General features: G+C 41.9%; 1 protein-coding gene across 4 annotated transcripts in view; it reads left to right on the plus strand.

Annotated features, from left to right (window-relative positions):
* LOC122553125 (uncharacterized) overlaps positions 1–27,786 on the plus strand; it is a 49,307-nt gene that overhangs the window by 19,308 nt on the left and 2,213 nt on the right. Inside the window, exons 2-9 of one of the 4 annotated variants that reach the window (XM_087991690.1) lie at positions 963–1,101; positions 3,068–3,224; positions 11,805–11,853; positions 17,271–17,309; positions 17,420–17,512; positions 18,759–18,770; positions 20,851–20,918; positions 22,364–22,468. In XM_087991690.1, coding sequence (XP_087847816.1) covers positions 963–1,101; positions 3,068–3,224; positions 11,805–11,853; positions 17,271–17,309; positions 17,420–17,512; positions 18,759–18,770; positions 20,851–20,918; positions 22,364–22,468 — 662 coding nt within the window. The other 3 variants (XM_087991692.1, XM_087991693.1, XM_087991691.1) reach the window with 3 other exon arrangements.

The following is a 27,786-nucleotide window of genomic DNA, read 5'->3' on the forward strand; positions in this document are numbered from 1 at the left end:
CACGAATGCTATAAATCAGAAACCAAAACAGAAATTGCTGGAGAAGCTCAGCAGGTCTGGTAGTATCTGTGGAGAGAAGTAAGAGTAATCGTTTCAGGTCGGGTGATCCTTCCTCAGCCTGCTGTTTATGTGGGCAAAGATTGTAAAACTTGGTCCAGAATGACCTAGGTACTGACCTGGTAATTGGAGCAGGAAAGGTTATGCAGTACAGCAAATAATTAGGAAGGCAGATGGAATGTTGTTTCTTCCATGGAAAATTAATTATAATGTTGGGTCAGTTTATTGCAGCTGTACAGAGCCTTTGTGAGATGACATCTGGAGTACTGTCTGCAGTTTTTATCTCGTCATTTGAGAGTAGACATAACGGCCTTAGATTTAGTTCGAAGAAATTTCATGTAACTCATTACTGAGATGGGAATGGGGGAACTAACTTTTGAAGAAAGAGTGAGCAGGCTTGATTCACAACAATGAGTGGTTATCTTATTGAAACAGGAGACTGGATGGGGTGGATACCAGGAAAATGTTTTCCCTTTGTGGGCAAGACGAGAACCAGGGGGCACATTTTAAGCATTTCCCTTTTAAGAAAGGTGAGAAATTCTTTTCTCAGAGTTGTTAGCATCTGACATTCTCTTTCCCTCAGAAAGCAGTGCATCATCAAATTTAGGTAAGGCTGAGTTGTAGAATTTTGATTTTCAAGGGAGTCAAGAGTCATACAGGGTGGAAACAGCAAAATGGGGTTGAGGCCATCTTGAGGTCTAATTAATTGGCTGAGAAGACCTGATAGGCACAGAGGCCTACTCCTGCCCCTAATCTTGATTTAAGTCTATTGTTGCCACCACGTTTTCTGTTCACCCAGGCCGTTCCAAAGTGTTACAGATTTTAGAACAGCATTGCAGTGTAATATCTCAAACTGAGGTAAAGCAAATTGATAAATTAAAGTTTGCTTCTCCTTCAACTTCCAGAACTAGAAAATGACAAAGAGACTGGCTGCTTTGTGGTCGGCCGTGGGGGCTTCCCAAACAAAGCTGGAGTTGTTCAGTGTGATGCTGCAATCATGGAAGGGCTGCCGGGGCGTTTTGGAGCAGTCGCAGCCCTGCCTGGGTAGGTGTTGACTGTCAGCTGTAGTCCTTATCACTGTACGTGGCTGCTTCCATTTTAATCAGAACTGTTGACTTGTATATCCTATGTAATGTTATGGAATGGTGTAAGGTGGAATGAATGGCCTCTTGTGTTGTATCTTCCAAATTCGCCGATTCTTATCATCAATTAAAACCCTGTAGGGAAAGGATCTTTGAAATTGCTCTTGAAACTTGTGTAACTGTCTGATACTTTGTGTCCCTTAGTTGATTAATTCAATGAATTAGGAAGGAGTTCCTTTGCAGGTCTGTGAGAGTGTTGTCCTGAGCTGGGGTAGTCCTCTATATTGGGGAGACAGGTATAGTCCTGCACCTCCACACACATCATTGACTGCATCCGCTGCACCCGATGTGGCCTCCTCTATATTGGGGAGACAGGTATAGTCCCCCTGTAAAAACGCCATCCCATATTCCCAATTCCTTCGTCTCCGCCGCATCTGCTCCCAGGAGGACCAGTCCCAATACCGAACAACCCAGATGGCATCCTTCTTCAAAGACCGCAATTTCCCCCCAAGACATGATCGACGATGCTCTCCACCACATCTCCACTTCCCGCTCCTCCGCCATTGAGCCCTGCCCCTCCAATCGCAACCAGGACAGAACCCACTGGTCCTCACCTACCACCCCATCAACCTCCATTTACATCGTATCATCCATCACTTCCAAACGGACCCCACCAACAGGTATATATTTCCCTCCCCTCCCCTATCAGCATTCCGAAAAGACCACTCCCTCCGTGACTCCCTCGTCAGGTCCACACCCCCCACCAACCCAACCTCCACTCCCGGCACCTTCCCCTGCAACCGCAAGAAATGCAAAACTTGCGCCCACACCTCCCCCCTTACTTCCCTCCAAGGCCCCAAGGGATACTTCCATATCCGCCACAAATTCACCTGCACCTCCACACACACACCATTTACTGCATCCGCTGCACCCGATGTGGCCTCCTCTATATTGGGAGACAGGCCGCCTACTTGCGGAACGTTTCAGAGAACACCTCTGGGACACCTGGACCAACCACCCCGTGGCTCAACACTTCAACTCCCCCTCCCACTCCACCAAGGACATGCAGGTCCTTGGACTCCTCCATTGCCAGACCATGTCAACACGACGGTTGGAGGAAGAGCACCTCATCATCTGCCTAGGAACCCTCCAACCACAAGGGATGAACTCAGATTTCACCAGTTTCCTCATTTCCCCTTCCCCCCCCCCCCCCCCCATGTCTCAGTCCCAACCCTCGAACTCAGCAGCACCTTCCTAACTTGCAATCTTCTTCCTGACCTTTCTGCCTCAGCCCCCACCCCCACTCCAGCCTATCACTCTCACCTTAACCTCCTTCCACCTATCGCATTTCCAACGCCCGTCCCCCAAGTCCCTCCTCCCTATCTTTTATCTTAGCCTGCTTGGCGCACACGCCTCATTCCTGAAGAAGGGCTTATGCTCGAAATGTCGATTCTCCTGTTCCTTGGATGCTGCCTGACCTGCTGCGCTTTTCCAGCAACACATTTTCAGCTAATTCAATGAATTGGTGAATACCCATTTTTGTGTATTTAAATGAGAATATGCTATTTTCTAGATCCTTTCACAGTGTGAATCGTTTATTTTCAATTTGTCTCTACTGCTTGCTTTTTGTGTTGCTATATTTGAATTAATTTGCCCATTTCCCCAGATTACCCCACATATTTGACATTTCCCATAGATTTGATTCACCCAGAGGTTCAAGCCTTGATATAGTGCGAGCAAAAAAGTTCTTCAAGCCAATTAAATATGTTCAGTATTTCACATCACATCACATCACAACACAGCACCAATTATAACTTTTCACTTCTGAAAGTTTGTGCAGCTAAAGAAAAATGATGCAACAATTATGAAAAACGTGTTAAATTTCTTTTATAACTGTATTTTACATTTCTCATTATGTTTTGTAATAGTGTTGGTACCCCATTGACAGTGGCTCAAATGGTGATGGATAAGAGTGAACATAACATGCTTGTTGGAGAAGGAGCAGTTGCCTTTGCCAAAGAACAGGGATTCCGTATTGAAGATAACAGTGACATGATGACTGAGGCAAGCTTAGCTGCCTATGAGGTGATTAAACAACAGTCTGTATACACCTGTGACTGACACTCATGCATATAATGTTTCCACATTAGCGTTGTAGATTTAGAACAACTAGTTTAAAAAAAAATCTAAAGTGCAAGACCAAAGTTCATTTTTGAGCCCCAGCTAGTATTTTAGCTTGCAGACAATTTATGCCAAAGAAGTTATCATGCTGCAGCTTTCTCGCTTAATTGTTATTCTTTGAGAGAAAGTGAGGGCTGCAGATGCTGGAGATCAGAGCTGAAAATGTGTTGCTGGAAAAGCGCAGCAGGTCAGGCAGCATCCAAGGAACAGGAGAATCGACGTTTCGGGCATAAGCCCTTCTTCAGGAATGAGGAAAGTGTGTCCAGCAGGCTAAGATAAAAGGTAGGGAGGAGGGACTTGGGGGAGGGGCTTTGGAAATGCGATAGGTGGAGGGAGGTCAAGGTGAGGGTGATAGGTCAGACTGGGGTGGGGGCGGAGAGGTCAGGAAGATGATTACAGGTTAGGAAGGCGGTGCTGAGTTCGAGGGGATTTGACTGAGACAAGGTGGGGGGAGGGGAAATGAGGAAACTGGAGAAATCTGAGTTCTCCAGTTTCCTCATTTAATTTACTAAAAGGGGTGGAACCAAAGCAATTGTGAGAAAAGGGTGAGGCTGGTAGAGTAGACATGGTTGGTGATCTAATAGGTGAAAATTAGGACTGCAGATGCTAGAGATTAGAGTCAAGATTAGAGTGGTGCTGGAACTGCACAGCGGGTCAGGCAGCATCTGAAGAGCAGGAAAATAGACGTCTCGGGCAGGAGCTCTTCATCAGGAATCAAATCGTCAAAGCAGACATAACCCTGGCAGAGAACGAGTTAAAACTGATAAATTAAACTGCATTTACTTCAATGCAAGAGGCTTGGTAGGTAAGGCAGATGAACTCAGGACATGGTTGGGAACATGGGACTGGGATAACATAGCTATTACACCAATGTGGCCCAGGGGTGTACAGGACTGGCAGCTTGTGCTCCAGGGTATAGATGCTGTTGAAAGGATAGAAAGGGAGGCCAGAGAGGAGGTGGCGTGGCAGTTTGGGCTATGGATAACATTACAGCTGTACGTACAGAGGGTATTCCTGGGAGATCGTTCAGTGAACATATTTGGGTGGAACTGAGAAATAAGAAAGAGATAATCACTTTGTGGGGATTGTACTATATTCACTCCAGTTGTCAGCAGGAAATTGGGAACCAAATATGGAAGGAAATCTCAATTATCTGTAAGAATAATAGGGTTGAAATGGTATGGAATTGTAACTTTGCAGTATGGACTGGGACTGCCATAGTATTAGGAGCTTGGATGGAGAGGAATTTGTTCAGTGTTTACAAGAAAACTTTGTTATTCAATATGTAAATCATCTACAAGAGAATGAGTAATACTTGACCTCTTGGGAAATAAAGCAGGGCAAGTGACAGATGTCAGTGGGAGAGCACTTTGGGGGAAGTGATCATAAATGTTTTAAAGCTAGTAGAATTATGGACAAGTATAGAACTGATCAAGAAGTTCAAATTCTAAATTGGAATAAAGCCAATTTTGACAGTATCAAACAGGAACTTTCAAAGGTTGAATGGGGGAGGTTATTCACAAGCCTTTAACAATGAGATGAGGTAGTATGTTCCTGTAAGGGTGAAGGGTAAGGCTGGTAGGCATACAGAATGCTGAATTACTAGTGACATTAGGCGCTGGTTTAGAAAATGGAGGCATGTGTCAGCTATAGACAGGTCAGATTGTTATGTTTGGTTAGCCTGGAGTAGTTGGACCAAAAGATCTGCTTCCATGTTGTATGACTTGAAATCATTTAATTGATTTTGATTGTTTCCATGCTGTACATCTCTAAGACTCTGACCCTATGACTAAATAGCCCATTTAGTTGTAAACTTCACCAAAAAAGACTTATTTGGGCCTTTCTGTGGAAAGCCAACTAGCACCAGCGAATGCAATTAACAGCTCGTTTGGATTTTCCTGTGTTGAAGATAATGCAATAGATTGTGCAGAATATAGGCATCAGTGGATTTTAACAGAATTAGTTTTGAATTTCTGCACTGCAGTGGCTTAGCTTTGTTAAAGAAAAATGAAATTTGAATTGTCAGAGTGTTAAATGTCTTTGACAGCTTGAGACCTATGTTAATGAAAATACTAATTTTCATAGCACTGAATTATGCTAAGTCATGACATCAACTAATTCAGTTTTATTCCAGCAGAATGAATGAGATTGGGGATCAACCAATTCAGCCTCTCCTTCTGGCACAAACCCTACAAACCTGGCAACATCCTTTTCATGAGAGTTGAATGCACCTCAGCAGAAATGTTTAGCTATAGAATAAGAGAACTCTGACTTTGTTGGCTCTGCAACTTTTGAATTCTATATATCCCAACGACTTAATAGAGATTGTTATTTAAATCTTTGTGATCCATGCTGGCAAAAACATTTTTCTTTCCTAAAAAGCTGAGATTGGTTTGGTGGAGTTAACTGCCATAACAAAAGAATTTGAAAATGATTTAGAACAAATATGGAGAAAAACAAGTGTGATCAAAAGGGACCTGTCTAATATAATTGTTTGGGAAGATTTTGTTTGTTTAATGTAAATGTGTAGCAACGTCCAAATAAAATCTGGACAAGTAAAACAAAAATAGATAGTAAATTATAGTGGGAAGTGAAAATGTCTTTCACCTATATCTTTTGGTTTATTTTCTGTGGGAAAGTGTTATCCAAGTTGATTATTATTTAATCATTTGGATTCAAAAGTAGAAGAAAAATGCATTTTAGTTTTCATTACTGCAAGAATCTGAGCTTGTGTCAGCATCAGGAAATCATGTTGAAAAAATGGTAAATGGGGAGTGTTGATGAACAAAGAGACCTTGGAGTACAGGTTCATAGTTCCTTGCAAGTGGATTTGCAGGTAGATAGGATAGTGAAGAAGATGTTTGGTATGCTTTCCTTTATCGGTCAGAGTATTGAGTACAGGAGGTGGGAGTTCATGTTGCGGCTGTACAGGACATTGGTTAGACCACTTTTGGAATATTGCGTGCAATTCTGGTCTCCTTGCTATTTGAAGGATGTTGTGAAACTTGAAAGAGTTCAGAAAAGATTTACAAGGACGTTGCCAAGTTTGTAGGGTTTGTGCTCGAAGGAGAGGCTGAATAGGCTGAGGCTGTTTTCCCTGGAGCGTCAGAGGCTGAGGGATGACCTTACAGAAATTTATAGAATCATGAGTGGCATGGATAGGATAAATAGACAAGGTCTTTTCCTTGGAGGTTGGGTAGTGCAGAACTAGAGGGCATAGGTTTAAGGTGAGAAGGGAAAGATTTAAAAAGGACCTGAGAGGTAACATTTTCACACAGAGTGGTGCATGTATGGTTTGAGCTGCCAGAGGAAGTGGTGGAGGCTGGCAGAATTATGAGTTTGAAAGGGAGAAGGCAAAATCGGATGTAATGGTGTTACAGTTGAATAAAGGTAATTATGAGGGCATAAGAGAGGAACTGACTAAAATAGACTGGAAGCAGAGGCTAACCGGGAAGACAGTAGAGCAAAAATGGCAGGAGTTTGTAGGTATAATTGAGGACACTGTACAGAGGTTCATTCCCAAGAAAAGAAAGATTAACCGGGGAGGGATTAGACAACCTTGGCTGACAAAGGAAGTCAGGAAATGTATTAAAGAAAAAGAGAGATCCTATAAAGTGGCTAAGAACAGTGGGAAATCAGAAGATTGGGAAGGATACAAAAGCAAACAGAGGATAACAAAGAGTGTAATAAGAAATGAGAGGATCAAATATGAAGGTAGGCTAGCCAGTAATATTAGAAATAATAGTAAAAGTTTCTTTCAGTACATAAGAAACAAACGACAGGCAAAAGTAGACATTGGGCCACTTCAAACTGATGCAGGAAGCCTAGTGATGGGAGATAAGGAAATAGCAGGAGAACTTAACAAGTACTTTGCGTCAGTTTTCACAGTGGAAGACATGAGTAATATCCCAAAAATTAAAGGGTGTCACGGGGCTGAGTTGAGTATGGTTGCCATTATGAAAGAGAGAGTGCTAGAAAAGTTAAAAAGTCTTAAAATTGATAAATCTCCTGGCTCCGATGGGATACACCCTAGAGTTCTGAGAGAGGTGGTTGAGGAAATAGCAGAGGCATTGGTTGAGATCTTTCAAGAGTCACTGGAGTCAGGAAAGGTCCCGGATGATTGGAAGATGGCTGTTGTAACCCCCTTGTTCAAGAAAGGATCAAGGCAAAAGATGGAAAATTATAGGCCAATCAGCTTAACCTCGGTTGTTGGTAAAATTCTAGAATCCATCATTAAGGATGAGGTTTCTAAATTCTTGGAAGAGCAGAGTCTGATTAGAACAAGTCAACATGGATTTAGTAAAGGGAGGTCATGCCTGACAAACCTGTTGGAGTTCTTTGAAGAGGTAACAAGTAGGTTAGACCAGGGAAACCTAGTGGATGTGGTCTATCTAGACTTTCAAAAGGCCTTTGATAAGGTGCCACACGGGAGGCTGCTGAGCAAGGTGAGGGCCCATGGTGTTCGAGGTGAGCTGCTGGGATGGATTGAGGATTGGCTGTCCAACAGAAGGCAGAGAGTTGGGATAAAAGGTTCTTTTTCAGAATGGCAGCCGGTGACGAGCGGTGTCCCGCAGGGTTCGGTGCTAGGGCCACAGCTGTTCACATTATATATTAATGATTTGGATGAGGGAACTGGGGGCATTCTAGCGAAGTTTGCCGATGATACGAAGTTAGGTGGACAGGCAGGTAGCACTGAGGAAGTGGGGAGGCTACAGAAGGATCTAGACAGGTTGGGAGAGTGGTCCAGGAAATGGCTGATGGAATTTAACGGGAGCAAGTGCGAGGTCTTGCACTTTGGCAAAAAGAATAAAAGCATAGACTACTTTCTAAATGGTGAGAAAATTAATAAAGCCAAAGCACAAAGGGATCTGGGAGTGCTAGTCGAGGATTCTCTAAAGGTAAACATGCAGGTTGAGTCCGTGATTAAGAAAGCAAATGCAATGTTGTCTCTTATCTCAAGAGGGTTGGAATATAAAAGCAGAGATGTACTAGTAAGACTTTATAAAGCTCTGGTTAGGCCCCTTTTGGAGTACTGTGTCCAGTTTTGGTCCCCACACCTCAGGAAGGACATACTGGCACTGGAACGTGTCCAGCGGAGATTCACACGGATGATCCCTGGAATGACAGGTCTAACATATGAGGAACGGCTGAGGATACTGGGATTGTATTCGTTGGAGTTTAGAAGATTAAGGGGAGACTTAATAGAGACGTACAAAATAATACCCGTGGGGGACCCGTGGACACAGCCTTAGAATTAGAGGGGGTCATTTCAGAACAGAAATGCGGAGACATTTCTTCAGCCAGAGAGTGGTGGGCCTGTGGAATTCATTGCCACGGAGTGCAGTGGAAGCCGGGACGCTAAATGTCTTCAAGGCCAAGATTGATAGATTCTTGTTGTCTCGAGGAATTAAGGGCTACGGGGAGAACGCTGGTAAGTGGAGCTGAAATGTGCATCAGCCATGATTGAATGGCCTTACTTCCACTCCTATGTCTTATGGTCTTATATTTAAAATGCATCTGGATGAGTATCTGAATAGGAAGTGTTTAGAGGGATGTGGGCCAAGTGCTGGCAAATGGGACTAGATTAGGTTGGGATATCTGGTCGGCATGGATGAGTTGGACCAAAGGGTTTGTTTCCGTGCTGTACGTATCTGTGACTATGTAGATAACAACATAATAATAACAGTTGTGATTACTGCTAAGTGACGAGCAAGCTACCTCAGGAGGGCATTGTTGAGATGTTTGTTGATGAATTCTCTAACTGTCAGAGAGGGAGCAGGATCCAGACAAGGTTCATGCAGTGGACAGAGGCCCATAACAGCAGAGATGCTGGTCTTCACAATCTCAAAGCAGTCATGGCTGGGAATCGTCCTGAGATGCTCACAAGTCAGTGAGAAGAAAGCTCCAGAAACAGGAGGCTGTGGGAGTGTTCCTTAAGAGTCATCCTACAAAGCTGTTGGAGACTTGGTTTTAAGGATCCCATGCTAAGTCATAGTCTGAGTCAGGAGTTTGTTTTCACAGTCAGAGGGAGAAACATTCTTTCAAGAAGATAGCATTGAGTGTATGTGCAGCAATTTTCCAAAAGGAAGTAATTGCAGCTGAGCCAGAAACCTTTGCCAGGAGATAGGAATGGATCTTTACTGAAATTTGAATGTCAGTAAGATTATTGCTGAGATGAAAAAGACAAATTTTTTTTCTGATGTCGTGCTGAAATTGTTTCAATCGTTATTTTCTAATGGGATACAGTTTTTTATTGTGCAATAAACATCTTTTTTTTTCTTGAAAGTACACTCAGAGCCTCATAAGAACAGGTTTAAACTCGGTTATCCTTCAAACCAAATAGGGACCTGAAAAAGGGAGCAAAAGGAGAGAATGCGAGAAGGGAAAACAGTTGAATGAGTGGACCCGAGAATGAAGCATATTTCCTTTTCACTGCTGGACAGCAAAGGTCCATGGGCAAAATTCTTGTCTTGTCAGCAATTCAAGTCCTTAAGTGATCAATTGATAGACACTTAAGAACCTCAACTCACCTCTTTCTCCAACCACCTACCTTGCTGGTTGATGGCAAAGATTTGATTGGATTTATTGATTTATTCCTCGCTTGGGAAGCCATGGCTATGAACCTACTGTGTTGAGGGGTCCTCCAATTGACCCAACCTGGAGGCAGTTGGAAGAATACTTGGTGATTAAGAGGCTCTGAAAATCACTTTTGCTCTTGCCTCTGACCCTCACTCTGCCCGGGGCGGAAGATAAGGCGTTCTTCGGGTGGTGAAGGAGTGGCCACATTGATGCCTTGGGGTTGAAGGCACATTGATGACCTGGGGTTGAACTGGAAGCCTTCTTCCAGAGTGCTTTAGAGAACATCTTCAGGACACCCGCACCAATCAATCTCACTGTACCGTGGCCGAACGTTTCAACTCTCCCTCCCACTCTGCTGAGGACATGAAGGTCCTGGGCCTCCTCCACCACCACTCCCTCACCACCCGGTGCCTGGAGGAAGTACACCTCATCTTCCACCTCAGGACCCTTCAACCCCAGGGCATCAATGTGAACTTCACCAGTTTTCTCATTCCCCCTCCCCCCACCTTACCCCAGTTCCAACCTTCCAGCTCAGCACCGCCCTCATGACCTGTCTCACCTGTCAATCTTCCTTCCCACCTATCTGCTCCACCCTCCCCGCCGACCTATCACCTTAACCCCCACCTCCATCCACCTATTGCACTCTCAGCTACCTTCTCCCCAGCCCCACCCCCTCCCATTTATCTCTCAACCCCGAGGCTCCCAGCCTCATTCCTGATGAAGGGGTCCAGCCCGAAACGTCGATTCTCCTGCTCCTTGGATGCTGCCTGACCTGCTGTGCTTTTCCAGCACCACACTCTCAACAATCATAAGGCAAGCTACTATTTCAATCAAGAGACACTCCCAAAAAAATACAGTGCAAATAGATCTTGGAGTTCTTATACATGAAACACAAACAGCTGGCATGCAGGTGCTGCAAGTGATTAAGAAGGCAAATGGAATTTTGGCCTTCATTGCAAGGGGTTGGAATTCCAAAGTAGCAATGTCCTGTCACCGCAATGCAGGATGATGGTGAGACTGCACTTGGAGTACTGGGTGCAGTTTTGATCCCTGTATTTAAGAACAGATCTGTAGGCACTGGAGGCAGTTCAAGAGTTTCACTGGGTTGATTCCTAGATTGGAGGGCTTGGTTTATCAAGAATAGTTAAACTATTTAGCTCTTTAATCATTTGAGTTTAGAGAATGAGGAGCAATCATTCTTTTAGTAAAATACCCGATTCTGATAGAATTTAACAAGATAGTGTGGGGAAGATGTTTTTAGCAGTGGGGAAATCTCAAACTAGAGGAATTAGTTACAGAACATGGCAACACTCATTTAAAGCTGTGATACAGAGGAATTTCTTCTGAGGGCAGTGAATGTCTGGAATTCTCTACCCCAGCAAGTTGTGGAAGCTGGATGGCAGTAAGTATTTAAAGTGGAGGTAGATAGCCCTCAAGTCCACAATACTTCAAAAAGCTTTGATGAGCTGGCATGAAAGAGGAAGTGAGACCTGTGGCACATCAAGGTGATCTTATTGACTGGCATAGCTGGCTTGAGGGGATGAATAGACTACTTCTGGTCCTATTTCTTGTTCTTATGTAAAGGATTATCGTCTTATATTTATAGGTTTGGAGACTTATTAAAATTTATGGCATATTCTGGATTCACACATCACTAAATTATGATGCCGCTTCATTTATAGGTTATAAATGTATGAAATTATATATGCTTGTCAAATGTTTTACTTTAATAGCATTGCAAGGTGGGTTCAGAAGGGAAATGAGAAAACACATAGGCTTCCAGGAATTTTTCCAAGTACATAATTTTCACATGAAGTCCTTAGTTGTGCAAATACTTTGCTTAAGATTTTTCTCTTTGTTTCATTTTTGATGAATTTTTTTAAAAAATAGTTTCAATTTGTTCAGGAATTTTTGCAGAGTCGCAAGAGCCCTCCCAAAAATCATGACACTTTAGGTAAGAAATGTCTTGCGTACTGTTGCGAAGTTAGATCGAGTAATTGTAAATTGGGAAGAAGGCAGTTAAAATTTGGTGTTTATAAAATGCTAGGGGAGGGGAGCATTGCATGGTCCTTTTTAAAGATGGTGCTTTTTCAGGACTTAGAGATTTAAAATGGACATCTATGACAAACCACTGCAAAGTTTATGAGTAAGGAGAGGACCTGAATTGAAACATTTGTATTGAAAGGCCGTAAAGTTATCAGGCCAATCTTTTTTTTTAACAAAGACAACAGCCTTTTGAATTTAACCAATCAATTTGAACCAGGCCCTTAGATACCAAAACCCTATTAAATCTTATGATTTTGGCAACATAGAACCGATCCTATTCTAAGAAATATTAATATGTCATCAAGGGTATAAAAGAAGGGGGTAGTTGAAAAAAGACAGAGAGCTAACAGCCATCCGCTAGAGCTAACAGCCCTCAGCTCTCAGAGAAAATCGCTGGCTCTCAGTCATCTATGTATTAGAGAAAGCACCATCTAAATAACAACAGTACCAATGAGAGAGAAGACATTCCTGACAGATGAATCGACAGAGAAGGCGCATAACATTCTGGAAGGCACGTGACCTGGCTATAATTTTGAGGGACTAAATTCGGCTTCTGTTTTTGTGATATGAGTGGGTCTTGTATTTATTGGAACAGCATACCATTAAAATCTTGTTTTACTCAGGAATAGTTGGAAGGGATTTATTTGGTTTGTTAATAGTTTAGTTAATTTGCTCACTGTTAGAGCTAGATAAATAAATTGGTACTTGTTGATTTTAAAGTGAGTGTCAGGGATGTACTTCATTTAACAACTAGAATTTGGTGAGTAGCAGGTTAAGCATTTTTCACTCTCTCTACAGATTATAGCGTAGGGGACTCCTCTTTGAGTGTATTGGTTTTCGGTTCTCAGAGGGGGGAGGTCAGCCTCTGCTTTATAACAATACCAAAATGGAAGCTATTTCCTTATTACATTATATAATTCTAGAGTATCATTACAACCTGCAGTCAATCTTGCTAGTTAAATCAATGTAATCAAATAGGTATTGTTCATTTTGCTAGAGCCATGTTTTAAACTTTCTCATTCTGATTAAAACTTAAAGCATTACAACTAAACCAAAAGCTATCTGGAGCAGAAGGGATTCTTCAATAAACCTTCAATAGTGCAACTAGTCAAAATGTCTTCATGTTGCCATAAACTGCAATTGATCCCAAATATCCACAATAATGGTTCTGACAGATAGACAATGCAAGCAGTTATATACCTTTTGGTAGAGTTAGTACGATCATTGAAAGATGATGAATAATCTGGAACCCAAGCCAATTTGGCTGAGTTGAAATTAAGTACCAGTATAACAAGCCTGGATAGTTGGTTCAGTTATAATGAAATGTGAAAATACATTAATTTGGCAAGTTGAGCCTCAGACTGATTGTGTGAAGCCATGCAGATCTCACTTCCTGACCTGGTAGAGATGGCAATATAGTGGCAATTGTACTGGTGTTCATAATCCTCAAGACTAGGATAATTATCTGAGGAAATGGGTTCAAATCCCACAACAAGCTGGTGGAATTCTGATTCATTTTTTGGAATACTTTGCTAATTAATAAAAACAACATTGTAGTTGAAATCTCATTTCATTCATGGTAACTGTGGAATTGTCATTGATTGTTCTAAAGTCTCATTTGAGAAGTTATCTTCCCCAGAAGCAGTGGCAGCTAGGTAATTGAATTTCTTCAAGGTTGCGTTCAATTTTATGACCAGAAAGGAAACCAAGGGTATTGGACTGGGAAGTGGAATTGGGACAAGAACCCAATGTTGCAGCAAGTTCAAAAGGCCAAATGACCTACTCCTGCTCTTAAGTCCTGTGACAATTACAGACCCCGTCCTTTTCCAGGTAGTGGGAAAAATAAATGGGGATGAATTTGAGGAATATCTATATGAAATTAACCTAGTACATTAAGTCCACACTTTAACTTCCTGAAAATTGCAATTTAAAGTGGAACAGCTCTAAATGAGCACATTTTCCCATTAAATCAAATGTAAAAGCTATGGTTGGGTTCTGAAGGACTTCACACATTCAAAAACCAGAAATTCTAATGTTCTACCTTTAAAAATTGAAGGGCTTTTTATTGTAAACTTTTCACTTTGGTAAATGAAATAGCTTGAAAACAATTTAATGTTTGTTCACCTTTTAATTTTGTATAGTATTTCCTTCGAACAGCTGAGTCTCTTCACCTGCATCCCAGTCTTTGACCTTCCTGGTCACTGTGGGCCTTTCTTCTTTCCAACCCACTGGTTCAAATACTCCCCCACTTCCAAAAGCATCTTCCTGCTGTTGATACTCTGTTTTGCAGCCTCTCTACCTTTTAGACTAAGCACTCCTTCTGAATCCGCATTGGTGACCCAGGGCACATATTACATAGCTGTGAATCTTAAGTTGTAGAGGAGGATGCAGGACCATTTAAACAAAAAACACATGGGTTATGCCAACCCCAGCTTGGCATTTTCACAAACCCCAGAGTTCCAGTGTGAGTCATTATCCGTATTTTGAATGGGAATGCAGTTCCAGACAAGTACAACAATCCGAGTCAGGCAGCACCAGTGTCAGCATGCCAGTGTGTTGGTGAGGGGCAAGTCCATGAGTCAAGCTCTGAAAGCAGCCACAAGTCAGAAGGTCACCATTGGGATCAAGGGTCAAGGAGCAGTTTAAGCCACTGAAGAATAGCATGGAATCCCAACATTACGTTGACTAAAAATGACATTAAAACACGGCGTGATGCTAAGGGTCCAACAACTGACCAATGTTAAAGCAAAGTTACACTAGACTGGTCAATGTTTTGAAGGTTGCAGATCCTGCCTTCCCAACTTTGATTTATTTCAAGAATATACTAAAGTGGGATATTGAAAACCAACTTCTCCTAGGCAATCCCTTGGGACTAAGAATGACTTTCATTGTGGATCCTTATTTGACTAAACAGTACCCTGTTGCTACTGTTGCAGGAGGGGCAAGTTGGGTTTGAGGAGGGTGTGGAATGCTTTGGTTTTTAACATTCATCTGCTGTCTGGTCTTGACCTCTATGTGGACCTGTTGATGGTGCTTATCTAATTGTGATGACGCATTGGTCTCATTGGTGCCCATGTTGTAGCTGTACAGGACATTGGTTAGGCCACTTTTGGAATATTGTGTGCAGTTCTGGTCTCCCTGCTACAGGAAGGATGTTGTGAAACTTGCAAGGGTTCAAAAAAGATTTACAAGGATGTTGTCAGGTTTGGAGGATTTGTGCTATAGGAGGAGGTTGAATAGGCTGGGGCTGTTTTCCCTGGAGCATTGGAAGCTGAGGGGTGACCTTATCGAGGTTTAAAACTCAAGAAGGTCATGGATCGGATAAATAGACAAGGTATTTTCTCTGGGGTGGGAGGGCCCAGATCTAGAGGGCGCAGGTTTAAGATGAGAGAGGAAAGATTTAAAAGAGACCCAAGGGGGAACATTCCCCCCAGAGGGTGGTGCATGTATGGAATGAACTGCCAGAGGAAGTGGTGGAGGCTGGTACAATTACAACATTTAAAAGGCATCTGTATGGGTCATGAATAGGAAGGGTTTAGAACGATATGTGCCAAGTGCTGGCAGGTGGGACTAGATCAGTTGAGGATATCTGGTTGGCGTGATCGAGGTGGACCAAACTGCCTGTTTCCATGCTGTACATCTCTTTGGCTCAATGACAAGGGTATCTGAGGCAACTGGAGACCAAGCGCTGCTGCACAGGTAGGGTTAAGATGTTGAAGCCTGCAAGCTTGTTGGCATGTGTTGGCTTTAACAGTCCCTGAAAGATCAGAAAAGATATGTTGCTGCCGCAGCATTGGGCACAGAGCCAATGATCCCACCCTGGTGCTGACACCAGTATCATTAGAAAGACCACTCATCTAGTATATACAGAGTTTTGGAAGCTCCTCGATGAACTTCTACTTGAAAAGACGTTTGCAGCCTCATGGTCTGGATGCTACAAACTAAACATGGAAGTGGGTGAGGAATTGGCTGTATGAGAGCGAATAGTGGAATTATTTAGGAAGATGTGGTCAGGCTAGTTGTATATGTTATATGGACTGTCCCAGGGATTGATGTTGGTCCATCTGAATGGCACAGATTCAGTAACTCTCACATGTCAACTGCCAAATTCTTAGGTCACACGAAAAAAAAAGAGTAAGGGTGTATGTCATTGGGTGCCTGTCCAAAAATGGAGGCTGATGAACCTCTGAGCAGGAACTGGGAGTAGACCAATCTCTTCTGCATCACCACTCCATTAGATCTCAGCTAACTATTTTCCTGTGCTATCTCTCTATTCCATTACATCTTCACAGATTGTCATAGTGCCAAAGGAGGCCATTCATGTCTGCACTGCCTGTCTGAATGTTTTAAACTAGTGTCACTCTCCTGCCTTTGCCCCATAACCCTCAACATTTGTTTCTGTTTAAATAATCATTCAATGTCCTCTTGAATACCTGAATTGAACCTTCCTGGGCACTACATTTCATATCCTAGCTATTCACTGTTTCTTTCTCCCAACACATTTGTTTCTTCTGCAAAGCACTTTTAGACTGTGCCCTCTGGATCTCGGTCCATTTACAAGTGGGAGTAGATTCTCCCCATCTACTCTGTCCAGGTCCCTCGTGATTTTGAAAATTTGTATTAAGTCTCCCCTTAGCCTTCTCCAAGGAAATATAGTCCCAACCCCTCCAATCTTACCTCACCACTGAACTATCTCATCCCTGGAGTCATTCTCATTACCTCTTATTCACATGAATGCATTCACATCCTTTATACAGTGTTGCATTCAGGACTGTACACACCACTGCAGCCAAAGTCTAACCGCTGACTTTTAAATGCTCCACGCTACTTGTTCTTATACTCTATGTCCTGATGTATGAAGCAGAAAGTCTTGTCGTTATTTTTAATGAACCTGTTTAGCCATCTTATGGCGCACTTTTGGACCAGTTGGGAACCCCGGTTTCTTTGCTTCTGCACACCCTTTACATCAATTAATTGAATTTAAAATCCATCAACTGCTGTGGGATTTGAGTCAATGTTCACAGAGCAATATTCTGGTATTAATATCTGGCATTATTCATTAGATTACTCATTGTACCACTGCTGCTATCTTCTCCAAAAAGCCACCAAGAGTCAATATTTAAAATGAATCAAGTTGTGGCACATGAAATTCAATATGGGGAAAAGCAGATCTCTAAAACTAGGAGAATACCATCTTTAACAATTTAATGTATGTTTAAAAGAAATGTTACAATTGCAGGAATTAGTTCGAATATAATGGACTCCAAGACTAATATGTCTCAAAGCCATTTGTTCGGTATAATGTTTGCTTATGTTTGTTATTAGGTCTGATTGTCTTGGATGAGATGGAGAATATAACTGTAGGTATGTATGATTCTGAAGTAGCAAGAAATTATGGTCTATCTTTAGTCTGATCCAGAAATTACTTTTAATTTACAAACCTGCTTTCAATGGTTTTGCTTTGAACTGTTAAGGTGTATCAACATCTGGAGCTCCATTCAAAGACCCTGGGCGTGTTGGTGATTCACCTTTGCCTGGATGTGGTCTATATGCAGACAATCGGGCAAGTACCTTCCATGATTTGAATGTGCCAAGTGAGAAAAGTCTTTTCATTTATGTTAATGTTGATAAGTTGACAATGTCATCCTAACTGAATTTGAAAGCAACAGTGCCATAATCCTTTTCTGATGCAGTGTTGCCAAATGCTATCAAAACAGAAAATGCTGGATACACTGAGCAGTTCAGGCAACATCTTGGGGAGAAAAACCAAGTTGAGACTTCAGGACTCTGACCTTCTGTAACCACACACGTTACTAAACCTGCACAGCCTTCCCAGCACTTGGTATTTCTTTACTGATTTCCAGTGTCCACGGTATTTGGCTTTTTGTTCTCATGATCTAGCATCATAGTATTCAAACAGGTACCTGGTCACACTTCCCAAATCAATAGATTAAAACCAAGCCAGCATAAATTTGATACAGTTGTATTGACCTTTTTTTTAAGACTCGTTCATGGGATGTGGGCATTGTTGGTAAGACTAGTATTGTTTGTCCATCCCCAATGTTGATCTGCTGCCTGAAGCACTGTAGTCCAAGTGGTGTCAGTGCAGCTGCACCATCAAATGGAGGGAGTTACAGGAATTTGACCCATCAAAACTGGTGATATATTACTTTTACATGTCCAACTGAACAAGGTGTGCCATTATACTAGTCAGTGCCTAGGTTATTACTGCATGCTTTGTCCAGCTAATCCATTTGACTTGTCCAGAGCAATTTTTGATGCAGCCATTCAGAGCAGTTAAGTCAACATAGTTGCTGTGGGTCTAGAGTCACATATTGACAAGACTGGGTAAAGAAAGCAGGTTTCCCTCCTGAGAAGAACTTGGAGGCTTCATGACCGTCTCTTTAATCCCAAGTGTTTGGTTGAAAGTAAATTTCTCTGACTCCTCGTGGTGTGATTTGACCTTGCATGTCCAGACCGCTAATCGGGGCCTGTAACAATATCATATGGTTCATTCCCTTGGGCAATTAAGGCTCTCTGTGAGAGATGACAAGTTGGACATTTTATGAGCATCCTTTAGTGACTATTAACATGACGTTTGCAGAGCAAGCCTTAATCTAGAACGACAGTACTCGCTTCCCATTTTGACTGGGGAAAAACTGGTTGAAGGATCATAAATAGAATCAAAATTAAATTGGGAACCTATAAATTACAAAATTTCTGAAATGATTGTTTTCTTTTCCTGGTTTGCTTTTATTTTTAAGATAATTGAACCACAATCAGCCTGTGACAACTGTTACTGTCTCTAGGCAGGAGCTGCTGCAGGTACGTGCTCGAAAATAAGTGGCATGCTTCATCTTTGGTCATTGACAATGCATCAAAAATCATCCCTTTTAAGCAATACTTAGATAAACATAGAAAACATTCACAATACAATGTATAATAGACAAGAATAAACTGCTGACTTTGGGGCAGCAGAAAGAAGCTGTTATCTTATAGAAAAAATTGAAATGGTTAAGTTTTTCTTAATAACAAAACACTAACATGCAACAGGTTTGTGTTACAAGAGAGAAAATGTAATTATGCAATGTAGGCTGCTGTCGTTCACATTAGCTTCTTGATTGGTAAAGAGAGTTATACAGTTCCACTGTTCTAACTAATAAAATCAATGATGGTGACCACAAAACTAACAAGTCGTCATAAAACCCACTTGGTTCACTCATGTCTATTATAGAAGGAAATCTCTTGTCCTTACTTGGTCTGGCCTACATGTAAAGCGAGACCCACAGCAATGTGGTCAAATATCCTCACAAGATACACAGCTCAAGGGCAATTAGGGATAGGCAACCAAAGTTGGTCTCGGCAGTGATGCGTACATCTCATGGAAGAATAAAGTTGCAAAACCTGAGCAGACACCTCGTTAATGGTTTATATTTTAGTTTGGCTTTATTATACTGTAATATTTAATTAAGTGGTTGAATATGTAGCACTTGATAGAAGAAATATTTGTTGGTAGTTTTGATAATTATGCAGCTATCCTTCCTTAAAATCTGTGTTTCATCCTTGGGAATATTATTATTTAGGATAAGGAATGTCTGTCTTCCAGTTGTTTAAGAGTAATTCAGATCTCCAAAACCATTTGCACAGAAACAGTCTCGGCATGGAAAGATTTTAAAGCAGATGTGGTGGTCTTCATGTTCATTTTAATTTCAGTGATTGCTCAGGTTTTTGCGAGGCCAACTTTGGTTGCTGATCCCCAATTGCCCTTGAGCTGTGTATCTTGCAAGGATATTTGACCACATTGCCGTGGGTCTCGATTTACATGTCAGCCAGACCAAGTAAGGACAAGAGATTTCTTTCCCTAAAGGACATGAGTGAACCAAGTGGATTTTATGACGATTTATGTTAGTGTTGTGGTCATCATCACTGATCTTATTAGTTAGTTTCAACTTCCACTGGGTCTCTTGGTAGGATTTAAACCTGCACTTCCAGTGGAATAGCCTGGATTACCAATTATTACTAAACGACTATCTCCTCATTTGATACTGATTCTGGCAGGAGTCCTTCATCATTCCTAAATTATTTTTCTCACTTTCCCCATTACAATTTTCCCATAGTCAACATCTTTGTGAGGCAAGAAACATCCCAAGAAATTTGCTTCCAGTCTGTTTCAGTGTCACTCTGTAATTGGCTCAGTGGTATGAGAGTTTTGGAGTAAAGGATGGCCCTTCACTTTTCTGTCTCTGCATATTACAAAATGCTTGACTTCTATTTGATACTTTCCATGGTGACATTGTTTAAAAAAAAGTCTTCATCCTTTTACTATGTCCCCCTCCATATCCACAATCCTTTCCATCCAGTGCATTAGCTTTGAATCACAGTCACTATTATGATATGGTCAAAATCAGCAACCAGTTTAAACCGAGCAAGTTCGCCCAAACGCAAAGGAGGTGAATGACCTTTTAAACTGACTGTATTATTGATTGAGCACAAAAGAACTGTTCATTAGACACAAGTTATTTCCTACCTGCTTGCACATTGCAGCAGAGCTTTGCGTTAACATCTTACCCAAAAGAGAGTAACTTTGACAGTGCAGGTCTCCCTCAGTCCTGCACTGAACCCTAAACCTACTTTTTCTTCACATGATGATAGGGAGCACAGGGTCTTTCGTCTTGGCTAATGCTAGCCTCCTTTGGCATTATCTCCTGAAGGAAATGTTTTGCTCCAATTGGAAATAAATAAAAACAAATAGCAGGTTCAGGGTATCCATCATGTTACTTCATCCATTGCCTCATCTTTCAATTGCAATGTGATCATGTGGATATGTTAAAAATTCAATTTCAAATTGATAGACATAATATTCAAATATCTTTCAACAATATTTCTTTTTTTCTTTAAATTGGAGCCACTGGTGATGGAGATAAAATCATGTGTTTCTGCCCGAGTTTCCATGTTGTTCAACTGATGAAGCAGGTATTGTGTTCAGACATATATTTGAAAGTTTGATGTGAGTGCGGTTTCATTGAATGATTGGCAGGAAAAGAAGTGAGTCACTTAATTGCGCAGTCTGAAGAATGTCACAATCTTCAGGAAAGCCAGCATAACATCTGTTCACCATAAGAAACTTTGGGCTGAATATTACCCCCAACTCGGTGACTCGGTGGTTAGCATCATTGCCTCACAGCGCCAGGGACCCAGGTTCGATTCCAGCCTCGGGCGACTGCCTGTGTGGAGTTTGCACATTCTCCCCGTGTCTGCGTTGGTTTCCTTCGGGTGCTCCGGTTTCCTCCCACAGTCCAAAGATGTGCCGGTCAGGTGAATTTGCCATGCTAAATTGCCCGTAGTGTTAGGTGAAGGGGTAAACGTAGGGGAATGGATCTGGGTGGGTTGCTGTTCGGAGGGTCAGTGTGGATTTGTTGGGCCAAACGCCTGTTTCCACACTGTAATTAATCTAATCTAATCTGATTTAATCAACTCCATCCTCAAGAGGAAGGAAGAGAGGTGGGGAATGGAGGTAGGGAGGGATAGTTGGTATCAGAATCAGGGGAGAAAGTGAGGACTGCAGATGCTGGAGATCAGAGTCGAGAGTGTGGTGCTGGGGAATCACAGCAGGTCAGGCAACATCGGAGGAGCAGGAGAATTGACGTTTCGCACATAAACCCTTCATCAGCCCTTCACTGGTATCAGAATCAGACAACCAGTCTGCTAACTGTGATGTACAAAGGCTGTATATAAGGCATCTCATTGTGTTATGGGTGTTCTGCCAAATACTGGCAGCAGATATGACCCCCTGGTTCGAGAGGATCATCACGTCAGTGGAGTTGGTGTCACAGAGGCAACGCGAGTGTTAGCTGGAATGGGCGAGAGCAGGGACAGAGGAGTGTAACATTCTTCAAAGCACCATGGAGTAGTGGGTAGGAATAACAGCCCCCACACCCTGTGTTTTTCTCAGAGAGGTTTGCCCTTCAGTACTCGATCCTGGAATTTAAAACAGAAGAAAACTTCTCCTACTTTCCGCAGTCTACCGCCATAACATTGAAGTAGAGGTTCTACAGGCAGTCTGCACACCCCAGGATCATTCACGACTGAGGTCTGCTGTCCAACCCTGAGGCAGTTAAATTCTGAAGTTTTGCTCGTGTGTTCTGGTGCTTAATGTTAACTGTTCATATAATTTTGTTTTGTGTGTTTCTCCAAGTGAACATTTTTGTCCAAGCCTGGTGCTCATTTTTACTGAGCATATCATGTATTCTTTGTGTTTAATATTTTGCTGACCCAGTCATAAATTTTAATGTGTGAAATATTATCAAACAGTTAATGTTTTGCATGATTTGTTTATTTGAAACCTTCAGCATTATTGTTTTCAGGAATTTTTAGCAACATTACACAATGTGGCTATGAATGTTTATCTATCTTTTCAGGGCCTTTCTCCTGGAGATGCTTGTCAGTCTGTGATTCAGGACATTTGTCACAGAGTAGGGAACAAAGACATCTTTGAAATTGGGCTCATTGCATTGAATATGAAGGTACCCCCTATTACTGCTTCACATTTGAGAGTTTGCACAAGTTATTTTCAAGGAAGGCTCACGAGTTAACAAATGGAGTGAGAGTTCAGGCTGAGCTCTGCCCCCCAGGATGGTTCAAGTGATTAGAGCATACTTAGCTCACCTCTCTGAGCTCAACAGAGAGTCGAGATCAAACCTAGAAACTTGTCTTTCTGGGTTCAATCAGATCAATAGAAGCATGTTGACCGCAAGCAATGGGTGGTGCTTCCAAAGGATTGAATGTTAACCTCTAGAAAATTAGAATATTAATATTCAATGTGTTATGAGTTAGATTTAAACAACAGCATAGATTTCAAATGAGCTTATGATCATTACTTATCTGCCTGTCAGACAACTCCCTTTTAGATCTTGCTGAGGAAAGAGACATGCTGCAGAGGTGTTTGGTCATGTACTTATCAGGACAGAAGCAAGAATACCCCACTTCAAAGGGAACAACAATATACCCTTAATGAGGAAAGGGGTGTGGTGGTGGCTGATTTGTTGACGAGTTGGCTGTGCTTGGTCATGATGTTGCTGTGGCAAATATACTCAGGAGCCATTGTTACCTGTGATCTGCTTTATTCAGGAAAGGTGCAGTGTCCAGGCAAATTCCTTTTTCCCTGCATCTGAAAAACTTAATCTCCAACAAGCATTAATGAGTGACCTTGAGGGACACTCCAAGGAGTGTCTTGCACAAGGTTTTAAGTTGGTTATTGATATGACAACATCTCTGGCAGCAATGCTGATTTAACTGAGAACAGGAAAAAAGACATACCAGGAGGGCTAAAAAGGCCTCATTCAGCAAGCAACAGATGACCCACATTTGACTGAGAGCTAGAACTAGAAGCTGTTCTGGCCAGTGGCCAAGGACACTTCGGTCACTTTGTGTTACATTGAAAGCCACCCTAATGTTAACTCTGCTTTCTCGCCACAGATCTGCCAGATATTCTGAGTTGTTTCCAGCAATTTACGTTTTTGTTTGAGTTTCTCTCAGCCTCTCTTTCTTTTTGGCCCATCATTGCTTTGCACAAGTGTTCTTCTCCCTGCCATGCATTTTAGACTTTCTTACATTTGGATTTGTTGGCCTGGGGTTAACTTTAGCTGGCTCGCCCTGGGATATTAAGAATTCTGTGATTCTTCCCGCCAGCCCTAATCTCAGCATTCCAACCTTGGCATCACCTTTTTCTGTAAAAGGTCTTCAGCCTGGGTTTGTTGATGATCTGTTTCAGGGTGTTTTGAGAATTGGCTGGAGGGCCAATAATCCTTTTGATTCTTGAGTGACCACCTCGTGAGCCTCACTGTCATCCTGGGGTACAGCCTCCAAGCTATCTTCGCTAGCCTCGTTGTATAGAGGCAGCTGTACAGTCATGCAGGAGTTCCATTCTGTCCTGCATTTGTCAGAAATTTGCTCTGGTGTTTTTGTAGTTAGGACGCCACAGATTTCTTTGTTACTTCTTTGACTTGTCAGTTTCCAAATGTTGTATGTCTATGGCACCCATGTTGGTCAAGGTCAATTTTAGTTGTAAACATCAACTCTCACATGGAACGATCGAAGGGCATGACATGTTTTGCTGGTCATCTTCCATTACATTTAATGCAATGACATTATCACATGATCGTCCTTGCTTTTATTGCATTTGGACTACCGAGTTCCGGTATTCTTAATTTCATTTTTTTTTTTAAATTAAGTGGACACAAAAAGTGCCTATAGTTGGAAGGAGTGAATTAGAGCCTGTGCAAAATAATTCTTAAATGGAGTAATGTATCACGACTTCTTACACAGTGGTACAGTCATAGGACAGCTCAAGTAGTGCTCAAGATGTCTCATTGCTGACAGTGATGTTACCTGCCTCAGTCACATTAATTTGTAAATTAATGTATGTAAATACCATTACAGAAGGTGAGCATCTCTGCTTCATTGGGTGGGCCATCTCTACATCCACTTTCATAAACGACATGTCAACATCTACCCTGAAATTAGATCCTCTCTCTCCTGAAATTAGATCCCTGACACCTGGATCCACGTCATTGTCAGAAATGACATGCAGTGTTTTGGGTCTGTCTTGTGTGTCTCTGTCTACATGGAGTTGGATTTCTTGTCAGCACTGGTGATCTTGCTGGACCTAACATGACACCGGCACGTGGCATTTTGCAGATCGTTACCATTAATGTACCTCGGGGAGATGTATTCTCCGGATGCTTCCCATTCAGGCTAAAGTGGGTGATTAAAGCCCTCCATTTTACAAGTCTTTCTCAATTGATACCACTGCATAGTATCTCGATCCATGCGAGGGGGCAGGTCAAATGGCCATTTTTCTCTTCCGGTTGTTTAGCCAGCCAGCATCAAAAGGTACTGCTGTTCCCAAAAGGCCAGTGGCAATGTGATTGACAAGAATGTATGAAAACTACCACAAAGGGAACCAACCAGGCAGGTCTCCCATTGGAGACCCATTCAGGAGAGTCACAAGTACTCCCACATTGTAACATGCTTGATAAATACATTCTCAATCAATTTGAGAGTAACTCTTAGAATGCTTGGGATTCCTCCACAAGAATTATCCAATCACAGAATTTGATTTAAGATTAGACATTATGTTGTATGTTTTGCAAGCTGGGTTTGTTTGAGTACAGACAAGTCCCATGTTGTCGCTGTGTTGTAGTAGGGATGAAGTAGGACCTGCTGTCTGCAAACACAAGGAAATTGTCCAGAAATTGCATGTTCATTGAACAAACTAAAGCATCAGCAACAATGGCTCCCTGATACTTTGACTGTGGCAATGTCTTGACCAATCATATCCAATTTGCTGACAAATCAAACATTATTTCTCATGAAGTAGAAAGTTTTGTTCCCTTGAAATTTAGCATTTTTGTGATTCTGTCTTGATGATGACAAAATAAGTGTCAAAGCATGCCTTTTCTGTTCCAGTGGTGCTCAAGTTGTGTACTGTCAACTGACTAATTCTGCTTGAAGTGACATTAACACACTGTTAAAATGTGATCCATCCATTACTGATCATAAATCTTAGAGTGTGGATGAGCAGCATTTTCAATATCCAGAGAAAATTTCCTATCAACATTGTATGTTATTATTCTATATGGTTGTGTCTGCCAACTCAAGGTTGCACTGGAACTCTAAGTGCAGAATTCGACATAACAAAGTGTACACATGTACACATCTTTGCTGTTATTGGACTTCTGAATAGATCTCTCAAATTTTAACTTAATGTTGATCTCATTCTTTGAGCACCTTCTCTGCAGCCATAACATTGTATTCTTCGCTCTGTTCTATTGCTCATGCACTTTGTATGGTATGATCCGCCCATACTGTATGCAAAACCTAGGTACATATGACACTAATAATAAATCAAATCATAGATGATATTCTACTTTCAAAAGTTGGAAATGCAAAACAAAAAGAGGTGTACTCAGAATCACAGAATTGTTCTTGAACAGTTGGCAACCTTTTGCCCCATCTCATTTGCCCTATTCTCAATAGGAACATTTAGCCAATAGCCACTTCCCCACTTTTTCCTCTTCTTCAGCACATTCTTCCTCTTCAGATATTCCATTTCCCTCTTGGCACTTTTGAGTAGTGCACTCCAGACCCAAACCACTTGCTGTGTGAAAATGTTTGCTTGTATCGCCATTACTTTGAATCTGTGTCCTTTTTGTTCTTGAACTTTCCACCAATGGGATCAATTTCTCCCTATCTATTCTGTCTAGACCCCCTTATAGTTTTGAACACTTCATCAAAGCTCGTCTCAACCTTCTGTTTTCCAAAGAAAACAGTCCTTATCTGTCCAGTCTATCTTTGTAATTAAAGTGCGTTGACTCTGAAACCATTCGAGGTAAAAGTGAGGAGTGCAGATGCTGGAGATCAGAGTCCAGAATGTGGTACTGGAAAAGCGCAGCAGGTCAGGCAGCATCCGAGGAGCAGGACAGTCGACATTTCGGGCAAAAGCCCATCTTTCCTGATGAAGGGCTTTTGCCCAAAACGTTGTCTCTCCTGCTTCTCGGATGTTGCCTGACCTGTTGTGCTTTTCCAGCACCACACTCTTGACTCTAGAACCATATCTTTTCTGTGTTTTCTTTAATGTCATCACACTCTTCCCAAAGTTGGACACCCAGAGCATGATTCTGTATGATTCTGCGTGATTCTGTATGTAAAATTGTTGTTATTTTATGATGGTGCTGCTGTGAAATTGAAGTGAAAGATTATTTTCCTTGTCAAGAAAAGGATTAAAATATGAGGCAAGATTATTTTGGAGAAGGATTCCTTTGGATAGGTGGAATGAATTTAACTTGTGAGCGATGTTTTGAGTTTACACTTTTGTTATAGTTGGAAATACTTAATTTACCCAAAGTTATTAACTGACTATATATTCATCAGCTTTACTCATCCCAGGGAAGTGAGAGCCATTGATTTGCTGAAGCCCTTTGAGAGTTCAAAAAACAAGGATTGCTGGGAACATTAAACAGCCAGTGGTCACTTAATAAGATAATCATTTTGTTTGCCTTTTGAAAAGGCTGTAATTATTTCAAGTGTCTTCAAAAAAAAATCATAAGGCTTTGTGGAGAGTGTGCTGGGAGCAAGCAAAACCTGGTAACAAGCAAAATAAAGATGGGGGTAGGACAAGGAGTCTGTGTAAAATGTGCGGAGACCTGCAGCATTTGGGTACTCTTGTTGATTGCAGTGCAGAGGTCGTTCTGCCTGTGGAGGTTTCTGAAGAGTGTCCCTGTCCCTATCTCTGAGCTATCCTCTCCAGAACGTGGCAAGAGCTTACTCAGAAAAGCATAGTCAATGCTCCAACTCATCAAACAATGCTTCCTGCGCAACAACAACCACTTGAATTTCTACAGCATCTTTTTAAGGTGCTGAAAGAAATCTCCCGGCACCTCAGGAGTAATTATCAAGTTTCAAGCCAGGCAAGGATGAATCACAGGACCCATCACCCAGGAGCTTGGTGTGGTGATTCGTCCAGAAAGGCTGAGCCTCTGACAGTGCAGCACCTCATTGGAGTCATCCCAGATGATGTGCTCAACTCTGCAATTGAGGTTTGAGTCTGAGATTTTTGATGCTGAGGACAGAATGATTCCACTGAGATCCTGTGAACTGTTTGTTGCTCTGCAGTATGTTGCATTTTACAAACTTTTATCTCATCACCAGCAAAATACATGAAATCTTATAATTGATGTACCCACTCCAGGAAGTGCCTTCTTTAGGAACAAACAAACCTGTATTGATGTTGTGCTTTTCATGGCTTCAGCCAGATGTGTACTGTAGGAGGTGTGGGATTTTC

This window comes from Chiloscyllium plagiosum, unplaced genomic scaffold (genome assembly GCF_037043375.1).
Source record: "Chiloscyllium plagiosum isolate Xiang-an unplaced genomic scaffold, Cpla_swu_hap1 HiC_scaffold_10, whole genome shotgun sequence".
In the NCBI taxonomy this organism is placed as follows: domain Eukaryota; kingdom Metazoa; phylum Chordata; class Chondrichthyes; order Orectolobiformes; family Hemiscylliidae; genus Chiloscyllium; species Chiloscyllium plagiosum.